Raw genomic sequence first — 11,037 nt, 5'->3', positions numbered from 1 at the left:
AAACTACAGGCAAATTATCTTTTTTTTTTTTCTTTTTTTAGAAATAGTTTCACTCTGTTGTCCAGGCTGGAGTGCAATGGCATAACATAGCCCACTGCAGCCTTGAACTCCTGAGCTCCAGCCATCCTCCTGCCTCAGACTTCTGAGTAGCTAGAACTACAGGCACATGCCACCACTCTTGGCTAATTTTTTTTTATTATTATTTTTTGGTAAAGACAAGATTTTGCTATGTTGCCAAGGCTGGTCTTAAAATCCTGGCCTCAAGTGATCCTCCCACCTCAGCCTCCCAAACTGCTGGGATTACAGGCATGAGTCACTGCACCTGACCTGGGCCAGCGATTTTATAGAATGTCCCTCAATTTGGGTTTGTCTGATGGTATCTCATGATTAGATCAAAGTTATGCATTTGTTGGCAGGAAGAATCCGTAAGTGATGCTGTGCCTTCTCCAAGTATCCCATCAGAAGGCACATGATGTTTGTCTCATTGGGGATGTTAACTTTGATCACTTGGTTAAGGTGGTGTCCACAAGCCTTCTCCACTATGATACTGAATTTTTAAACCAATAGAAATACATAGATTTAACTGTCTGTAGCACTGTCATTAGGCACATTTTGTTGAGTGCTTTCCATATCGCTCACGCAGATCTAGACTAATTTCATGCCTGCCATCTACCTTGACTTAAAATCCAGTTAGTGATGAGGCATATATGATGATTAAATCATAGCATAGGTCAAAAAAGACAAGAAGATGGTCATAAGGAGTGCTTATGATCTGAGTATTAAAGGCAGTAAGAGCTGTGAGTTCATAAATAAGATTCCTGGTGGTTGGCATGCACAAAGAAAATTCTCTGGAAGAAAGTGGGTAGCACAGGGCATAGCACATAGCAGGGAGTCAGTAAATATTTGTTGGAAGAATAAGGGTATGGAAAACCGAGCTGACTGTGAAGGAATCTTTTCATCTGTATTTTCACTGTTATCTTCGATGTAGCAGTGACTTACCAACTCGTGCTGACGGCAACATTTTTCTAGATGTGTTGATGATTTTAAGCTAACAGTGTATTATGAGCACAGCAACACTTCAAATGGACTTTATAAATGTGGCTTTCTATTAAGAGATCAAACTTAACTTTGTTGTGTGCTTTTCCTTCTCTTGCTACCAGTACGAACCCCAGAAGGCAATATCAGGCTGTATTGTAAAGGTGCTGACACTGTAATTTATGAACGGTTACATCGAATGAATCCTACAAAGCAAGAAACACAGGATGCCTTGGATGTAAGTCTCACTTTTACTCTCCTGCTGGAGATTTTAATCTCACTTGCTGGTACCATCTCTTAAGCTCAAGCGGAAGCTGTATATTAACAGTTGCTTTGGCGTAGTTGGGGTGGAAAAAGCACCAAAGCAGGAATCTGGCCACCTGCGTTCCAGTTCTGCCCCTGCCACTGACTTCTAGGAAGTGCCTGTGGTGCTCTTTCCAGCATCCAGGTCTGCAGAGTACGTGGGACTGAGGCACCGGAGCAGCTTCTCTCTCTTCCAGTGATCTTGAGCAAGCTTCTTAATGATACTAAGCTGTAGTCTTGGTATCCGTATGTCTGGCCCCCAAGAACTCCACTAACTTGCAAGTGTAGAGTGAAGGAAAGAAAGCATCCGTGTATGACGGGATGACAAAGCAACGCACTGGATCATTGAGTTTTGATACCTTTGTTAGTAGAACAGTCTCAATGACTTCAAAGTCCTTATCTTAGGAAGCTGTATACCCAGTCCAGTGATGTTGTACCTACTCAGAATGCTTCTGGAACTTGCATTTTTGGACTTGCTTAGCAATCTGCATGTCATTTTGGGTTCTGTATAACAATGGCAGTGAGGTATGGAGGAGATGAGGCAGACCTGGTGTCCCAATACTGCCTCTTTACTAGTTTTGTGTCCTTGGGGAAAATGATTGATATATGAATCATTAATTCTCTGTGTGAAAGAGAGAGGGAATAGTTCCTCCCAGGGAGGGTCATTGCAAGAAAAAGCATCTTCCGCAGTTCCTAGCACTTAGTAGATACTTAATAAAGGGTGGTTTTTCCCCTTTGCTTTAAGGATCGATTGAGTTTTAGAGCCAGCCAAATGTCCTTTGAAGAGAAGCTTGATGAATATATATGTTGTTTACTAAATGGGGTCACGTTTTAAGATTATATGCTGACACTGATGCAGTTAAAATACATGAGTCCTCATGAAGATGTGAACAGTGACAATCTAACCAAATAAATGCAGAACTTTCCAAAGAATCTTTGAAAGCACACACTCATTTGGTTGAACTATTTGTACTGTCTTGGCTAGACAAGATGTGACTATAAAGTAATGAGAGATTTTCACTGGTTCATGTTGAAGCTATTTAAAATGGTTTAAATCTATTCATTATTGGAAAATGTCCAGATACCCTTTTTCATTAAAATATTTGACCTCAGCTTCAACAATGGCTCATGTATTTTTTAATTGGTTTGAGGGAACAATGCTTGGTTGAGAGTTCATAGCTGATTGGACTTGTAGCACAGTCTGTTGGAACAAATTATAAAGTTGTCAGGTCTGTGTTTATATCGTTATACCCCAAGGTAGCTCCCTTCATTTGTTGTTTTCTTAGTCATTAAGAGAAAATGATTTTCTTGACTCTAGTGACTTGATGTAGAAGAAATGTAGATTTTTCCCTTTAACTAATTTGGGAACTAGAAGTACAATCCTAGGACCCTGTAGAAGCTTAGAAAAACAAAGTCTATTATACAGTAGACTTTAATCCCCTTTGTAGAATATATTTTTATAGAATCCATCATCTTTCCCTTTTTAAATACTCTTAGTATGTTACTTCAAGGGAAGATTTCAAACTTAACGTTGAATTACATAAAATTAACTATTCTTTGCATTGGTGGATTGTTTTCTCAATAAAACAGATCTTTGCAAGTGAAACTCTTAGAACCCTGTGCCTTTGCTACAAGGAAATTGAAGAAAAAGAATTTGCAGAATGGAATAAAAAGTTTATGGCTGCCAGTGTGGCCTCGACCAACCGGGACGAAGCTCTGGATAAAGTGTATGAGGAGATTGAAAAAGACTTAATTGTGAGTTTTAGCCTTAATAATTTTTCCTGCTATTCTATTTTTTGTTGTTTTTATTTTCTTCCAGGCCTGTGAGAAGGAATTTCTCCTTATTCTAAACAGACTTGAAAACTTTATTAAGTTTTATTACATTTTTGATCTCATGCTTGAAAGATAATTCTAACTTCAGCGTTTGACATAGGTACAATGGAAGTAGGTCATTTAAATTTCTTTTGTTCGGCAAAATAGCAGAAAAGAAGTTGCCATTATGAGAAACCAAAAGAGAAAAAACATTAGGAGAGGTTCTAATGTAATTCTGTCATTTTTATATCACTTATTAAAATTCATTATGATTTTTACACTGTGACAAACCCACATCTACTTTTATCATTGTGGGAATTACTGAAACAATTCATATTTTGCAAAATCTTGAAACATGAAAAATATACCCTTTCTAAATTTTCAAAATTTAATACCTAGTGCTCACAGGGTTTAGATCAATGGGAAATGTTGAACAAATAGCTAGTATTGGAACTGGCTTATGTCTGTGTAAAGCCACAAATACACAAGGAAAGTATATTTTTAATGTCCTTGATTTTGTACTTGTATGTTTGTCTTGGTAAATTGAATAGTTCATCCTTTAAGAAAAAAGTGTCTAGCTGGTGCTGGTTTGTGGTGAATGCGAAACATGGCCACCTTCCCTGTCAACACCAGTGTTGGCCCCAGTAGAGCACCAACCCTGGGGTGTATAATTAGCCCTTCTTTTTCCAGGTTGGCAAACTGTAAGCATAGAAAACTTTTGGTTTATTTGCTAATTCCTTTTTTTAAAAATGTACATTCCAGCTATTAGGAGCTACAGCTATTGAAGACAAGCTACAAGATGGCGTCCCAGAAACCATTTCAAAACTTGCAAAAGCTGACATTAAGATCTGGGTGCTTACTGGAGACAAAAAGGGTAATTCATTGTGTAGGGGAGCATATCTGTTAATTCACAAGTATTTATAACTGCTGTTTACCTTGCCCAAGATGACCTTCTCTAACTTGCCATCCTCTACAAACACTATTTCTTTGGAAGGAAGATGTTTTCTCTCCCTCAGTAGCAGTTTCTTCCTTATAATTTAGCTCCTGGCCATGTCTTGCTGATTGTGATTGGTCTTCTCTTCCAGCCAGATGTGGGCTTCTGTCCTGAAAGGGCCACCTCCTCTTCCCTCTGTCCTCCCAGTGCTTTGCCATTTGTTGGGCATAGAGTAGAACAATACAAAGTGCTGAAAAGCAACTTTTGTTTTCTTGTCCATTTGATCGCCTGAAAAATATAGTTAAAATTTAATACCCAAGAAAAGAAATTTAATTGCTAAATTTAGAGGTTAACAAGTAGTTATTTGGCATTGATACTCTACTCTGCAGACCTTCCCCAAGAAATAAGATAATGTCTATTGCTCTGAAATCATCAATGGGTTATACACTCTGTGAAGTTAAGGCAAGCACGGCCTTGACCTTATCAAATGGGTGGTAATAAAAAAAAAAAGGGAAAAATATCTTCATGTGAGGGTTGATAGAAATGGTTATTTTTCCCTCCCCATAACAGAGTGATGAAGCTGCATGAACTGAGCGTATTTAGTAATTTACTGAATATAGACTTAGTAAATAACCAGTTTATATACTTGATAATATAGCACATTTTATTATTGAAAACATCTCAAACCAGATTTTGACTTGTATGTTTCTTATTATAAAGAAAAGGATTTTGGTTTTTTGTATGTGATTTCTGTACATTGCTATAGAAAAACAGCATATTTGATTGAATTTGGTTATGTTCATGAATTGGGGAAAAAAATCATCAGTACTAGATAAAGTCAATTATTCAATTCAACAGTAGGAACAAACAACATTTGACTCAATTTTATTCTGTTGTAGAAACTGCCGAAAATATAGGATTTGCTTGTGAACTTCTGACTGAAGACACCACTGTCTGCTACGGGGAAGATATAAAGTAAGTGAAGAGCCTGCAGTGTGTGATGACGTCACAGCTCATTTTCACAAAGGCCAGACTAGCGGTACAAGGCAGCAGATATAGAGAAATAGGAGCTACGATATGTCACCTGGGACAGTTTCCTCTTGTTTAAACGAAGCAAGAGAACAGCAGGCAGTTCCAAGTTATCATGTTTTGGCCTTATTTTGGACAGATTTTAGTTTTAAGGAAACTCGAGGCCTTTCAGGGGCCATTTTTCTCCACTCCTCAGAAGTCCAACATCCTTGCTTACTGAAAAAGAAAGCGAGCATGTGATATCATTAACAAATTAATATGAATTATATTCACGGTTTGCTTTTTCTAGAAATTTTAACTTTTGAAATAAATAGAAGGGGAAGAAAAAACCAGCCTTGGCCCAGAAGGAAATGTTTGTGGGGTTACATGGTGTAGGTCATCTGTGGTCTGGTCTAGATGGGGCAGGCCTGAGTTTCCAACCTTAGCTTGTGCTGAAACCTTTGCAGTCAGGGTTAGCTTGGAATCAGGGTTGCAGCAGACCTAGAAATGCATAATGAGTAAGCCCTGTCTTGTTATGAAGCCATAAACGTGCTGCATGCAGTTTCCATGATGTGCTTAACTGATGGCTTGACTTACTCCACTTATTCCTCAAGCTTTTTCTTTACAACGCTTCTCTCTGGCTGTCACAAGGTCACATTAAGCTGTTAACATACACACTTGTGGGGGCTGCTGAGATGATGAGGGAGTTGATTGTTATTAGTCGTCTTTATAATGATGACGGAAGAGCTTTTGCGAGTCATTCCGGTATATCGGCACTCTGCTAACTCAGACACAATCAGTAGCCTTAGAATCTAAACCAGTTCTGTTTGTATAGAGGCACATACATCAGACCCCTTTGTACTTTTAGGTTTTTAAAAAGTAGCAATAGACAAATAAATGCCTAATATGTTTATTTCAGTAGTTTTCGGTTTCCAGTAGTTTGGTTAATTACCATATGGATTTGTTTACTTCTTGTAGATGGGGTTTTAATAAATTTCTGGTCTCTGTCGAAAGTTGTGCCCTAAGCTAAATTAAACAATTTATGCAAGTAGTAAATTTTATGATCGTGCTCTTAGCCAAGTTTACCTTTATAGAGAGAAGAATCATCTTTCTAGATGGTTCCTGAAATGATTCCTATAAATTGGTTTACATAGGTAACTATTTTTGATCTCCTTCAGTCTTTTAACGATTTGTCTTACAACTTGAAAATGAGAATTAAATTAATGTGGAGAAAGGATACTAGATACTTAATCCTCTAGTACAGTATTCTCAAGGTGGGGCGATTTTGCCTTCCAGGGAGCATATCACAATGTCTGGAGACATGTTTGGTGGTTATATGTGGGGAGGAGGGACGCTACTAACTTCTAGTTGGTGGGGGCCGGGAATGCTGCTAAACATCCTACAATGCACTGGATGGCCACATACACCGAAGAATGATCTGGCCCGAGACATCAATAGTGCCAAGGTTGAGAAGCCTTCTTTTGAAGGTGAAGAATAATGGCTGTGTGTGTGTAATAGGAAGAGTCCTGGGCAGGGAGTTAGGGAAACTGAGTCCTCATTCCAGTTTTCCTATCAACTCGCTGCAGGTAAATCACATCACCTCTTTCTGGCTTGATTTCCTTCTTTGTAACACGAAGAGATTAGACAAGATATTTAAGGTCCTCAGCCTGAGCAAGAGCGAGACCCTGTTTCTACAAAAAAAATAGAAAAATTAGCTGGGCATGGTGGCACACACCTGTAGTCCCAGCCGCTCCAGAGGCTGAGGCCGAAGGATGGCTTGAGCCCAGGAGTTTGAGGTTGCTGTGATCTATGATGATGCCACTGCACTCTAGCCAGGATGACAGAGCAAGATTCTGTCTCCAAAAAGAAAAACAAAATAAAAGATATTTAAGGTCCCTTTCATGGAAAAATTTCATGATTCATTTTTCTATCACATGAAAGTGTTATTAATATATGTGGTCTTCTCAATAATTTGATATGAAGCACTGAGTATTTCTCAAAAGCAGCTATAATTTTGTTTATGTAGAAACAAGTTTCTTTCTGCCAAACAGTAGCCAGTAAAATAGGGTTCACCCTAGTGTATTATAATTCAGTTCAAGGTTGTCTGCCTTCTGTTGTTTGTGTATACATTTTCAACTGTATTTTCCTTTGGCTGTCTTTGAAAAATGAAGTACCAAGAGCATGGTGCCCCCATGGTGGAAGAATCCAGACTTAGTAAAATTATATGTCAGCTGATTAAAAAACAGGCAAAGTACTCTGAATAGACATTTCTCCAATGAGGATATACACATTACTAATAAGCACATGAAATGATGTTCGACATCACTGATTGTTAGGGAAATAGAAATCAAAATAACAATGAGGTATTACCTCATACCCATTAGGAAGACTACTATCAAAAATAAAATAACCAGTGTTGTTGAAGCTATGGAGAAATTGGAACTTTTGTGCACTATTGGTGGGAATGTAAAATAGTATAGCCACTATGGAAAACAGTATGATGGTTCCTCAAAAAAACTAAAAATAGGATTACCATATGATCCAACAATCCCACTTTTGGGTACATACTCAAAACAATTGAAAGCAGCATCTGGAGATGTCTGCATACCCATGTTCATAGCAGTGCTATTCACAACAGCCAAGAGGTGGAAACAAACCAAGTGTCCACCAATGGATAAATGACACAAAATGTGGTCTGTCTATACAGTGGAATATTATTCAACCCTAAAAAGGAAGAAAATTATGACATATGCTAGCTTTAACATAGATGAACCTTGAGGACATTATTAAGTGAAATAAGCCAGTCACAAAAAGACAAATACTGTATGATTCCACATAGGTTGAGGTATCTAGAGTGGTCAAATTCATAGACACAGAAAGTAGAATGGAGGTTACCAGGGATGGGGCACGGGTCGGGGGGTGGGGAGGGGAAGAGACCAGGTGGAGTTGTTTAATGGGTATAGAGTTTCAGTTTTACAAGTTGAAAAAGTTCTGGAGATTGGTTACACAACATTGTGAATATACTTAACACTATTAAACTATGCACTTAAAAATGGTTAGGATGATAAATTTTATGTTACAAGGCCCTGTGTGGTGGCTCACACCTGTAATCCCAGAACTTTGGGAGGCTGAGGTTGGAGGATCACTTGAGGCCAGGAATTCAAGACAGTCTGAGCAACGTAGCAAGACCCCATCTCTACAAAAAATTTAAAAATTAGCCAAGCGTGGCAGTGTGTGCCTGTAGCCCCAGCTACTTGGGAGGCTGAGGCAGGAGGATCAGTTGAGTTCAGGAGTTTGAAGTTGCAGTGAGCTACGATGATGCTACTGTACTCTAGCTCAGGCAACAAAGTAAGACCTGTCTCAAAAAAAAAAAAATTTAAAAAATGTTATGTTTTGTCATAGTTTAAAAAAACAAAATGTCAGAATTCTCAGCATCAAGGGCCTGTTTATATGTCTTATACTTTAAACACTTAAATTTATTTTCCCCAAGTTCTCTTCTTCACACAAGGATGGAAAACCAGAGGAATAGAGGTGGAGTCTATGCAAAATTTGCACCCCCTGTGCATGAACCGTTTTTCCCTTCTGGCGGAAACCGCGCCTTAATCATCACTGGTTCTTGGTTGGTATGTATCCTTGGTGGCTCTGTCTGTGCCTTTGACTCAAACAAAAGAAATTCCTTTTGGACCAATCTTAGATGGTTTTGCATGTTAACTGCTAACCTCAGAATCTCTTAGCCTATAAAGTAAAGTATGACTTTCCAAGTTTGAGACTATTATGATATATGAAAGGAATTATACCAAATTGGTAAAAGTGGTTTTCCTGATTAAATTTCATTTTCTTCTTTGTAGATTTTTGCATTTCCTAAATTTTTGTTGTAAACATGTTTTATAATCAGAACATAACGTTTTGATTGTAAAAATCAGTTTATTTCTTGTAAATATATTTATACAATCCATGCTATAACCCCCAAATTATCCTTGACGTAATTTAAATCTTAGTTTTGCTGCTCTTGGTGTTAAAACTAAAACGACTGTCCTCCCTTCGTTCTCTGATTTCACAGAATGAAATTCTTCTAGAGAAAAAGACCAAGAAAAGTAAGATTCTGAATCTGAAGTTCCCGAGGACAGAAGAGGAGAGACGGATGCGGACCCAAAGCAAAAGAAGGCTGGAAGCTAAGAAAGAGCAGCGGCAGAAGAACTTCGTGGACCTGGCTTGCGAGTGCAGCGCCGTCATCTGCTGCCGCGTCACCCCCAAGCAGAAGGCCATGGTGGTGGACCTGGTCAAGAGGTACAAGAAAGCCATCACGCTGGCCATCGGAGACGGCGCCAATGACGTGAACATGATCAAAAGTGAGTTGTGCACAGACGGCCAGTGAGACCCAACCTGCTAGAGAGGAGAAATGGCAGGGACGTTTGCGGGGTGGTTTTTTCAGATTTCCTGATTCAGGTTTTCTTAAGGCAGATATTTAATAAAAGCACTTAACCATGGTGACTCTGCCTGTGACCCTTCCCCCAGGAAGCTCCCTGTTCACCGGGAGGAGAGGGCAGGCCTAACAGTGGTCCCCATAGGATGCCAAGTACAAGATGAAGTCCTTGTATGTGAATTTACCCTTATTTGTTTCCTCCTTTTACGTACATCTGGTATGTTTTTTTCCCATGGTTCTCCTCCCATATTTCTTTAGGGCTTATTAAAAACTCTGACACTTACTAAGTTTTGCCAAACGTTCTACTGAGCTCAGCTTAAATTGTTGTACTTTCTCTGATACTGCTTTCAGAATATCATTGTTCCTCACCTACGCATCTCTTTTTGGGGCTTTCTTCTTGCCTTTGGTAAATCTGTTGGAACTTCACCATTAGGTCACCTGGTGTGAGCTTTAGAGTAACATGTGTAGCATTCAAGTAAAGTTTCCATGTCTCACCGTTCATCCTCCTGACCACTCTGGAAGGCTGCCAAAAAGCTTTTGCGGGTCAGAGGACCCTAGGTCCCCACAATGAAAGGGTTGAGTTGTATCATGCAGAAATAGCTGGTATCGAAGCCTGCAGAAACAAACCTGGGGCCCTCATCTCTGTGTCTGAGTCCTGGTCCTTTTTCCTCCCTCTATTATTATAAGGGAGTATCTTGTAATGAAAATACCCAAACCAGTGAGACCTGAATATTTGTCCTCATCCTATTGCCAACACCCTGTGTCACCTTGGACTTATGCTCAGGCCTCAGTTTTCTTATCTGAAAATAAGAAAATCATGTCCAGTGTCACCTCCAGCTCTGTGATATCATGATTGTTAAGATGAAATATTACGTGACTGTATGTCGATGTCCTGTAGTGCTGGGTAGCTTGAATGCGTTATATACAACTAGACTTAATTCAGCCTATTGTGTGACTCATGAGTCCATCTCTTTCTTTTCTTAGAGTCTCCTCCTCCTCCTCCTCGATATATACTAAGAATATTCCAACTTTATCTTCCTCAACAGGAGTCAGCTGTATGACGTATGTCATCTTGCTTTCTTATTATCAGTGCGTATGTCTGTCGTCACTGCCAGTTTAATTCCTCCCCACTGTTTTTCGTGTGTGCTTGTCCTATCCTATGAATGGCATTTCTTGCTCTGAATTAGATTTCTCTTTCCTCTTTAGGCAGCTCTAGTTTATTATCTACTGTGTACCCTTAACAGAACAAGCTGTTTCAAAAGGGCAAGGATCTCAAACGTTATTTTTATTCAGTTATGATGTAGACTTCTAGATGTTAGGGGGAGGTGGTTTGCTTTGCAGATTTACCATCTGATTATGTGACTTAAACTTGAAACTTTTTGTTCCTCTGAGCTCACCAATTGATAGGGAGAGGGATTGTACAAAGTCGACATAGATAACTGTATAGAGGCTTGCTGTTCTTTAGTTGCTTTAAAATTTTTATTAAGCTCTGTTGTATGCCAGGTGCTTTTATATATAACTT

General features: G+C 39.0%; 1 protein-coding gene across 1 annotated transcript in view; it reads left to right on the top strand.

Moving 5' to 3' along the window:
• The window catches only part of ATP8B1 (ATPase, aminophospholipid transporter, class I, type 8B, member 1), a 175,057-nt gene that overhangs the window by 152,976 nt on the left and 11,044 nt on the right, over positions 1-11,037 (top strand). The window contains exons 14-19 of the mRNA XM_012651731.1: positions 1,161-1,273; positions 2,929-3,093; positions 3,913-4,024; positions 4,984-5,059; positions 8,583-8,715; positions 9,153-9,441. Coding sequence (XP_012507185.1) covers positions 1,161-1,273; positions 2,929-3,093; positions 3,913-4,024; positions 4,984-5,059; positions 8,583-8,715; positions 9,153-9,441 — 888 coding nt within the window. The remainder of the gene's footprint in view (positions 1-1,160; positions 1,274-2,928; positions 3,094-3,912; positions 4,025-4,983; positions 5,060-8,582; positions 8,716-9,152; positions 9,442-11,037) is intronic.

Source organism: Propithecus coquereli, unplaced genomic scaffold, assembly GCF_000956105.1.
Source record: "Propithecus coquereli isolate 6110/MARCELLA unplaced genomic scaffold, Pcoq_1.0 Scaffold37, whole genome shotgun sequence".
Classification (NCBI taxonomy): domain Eukaryota; kingdom Metazoa; phylum Chordata; class Mammalia; order Primates; family Indriidae; genus Propithecus; species Propithecus coquereli.
This window is presented reverse-complemented; position numbering and strand designations above follow the sequence as displayed.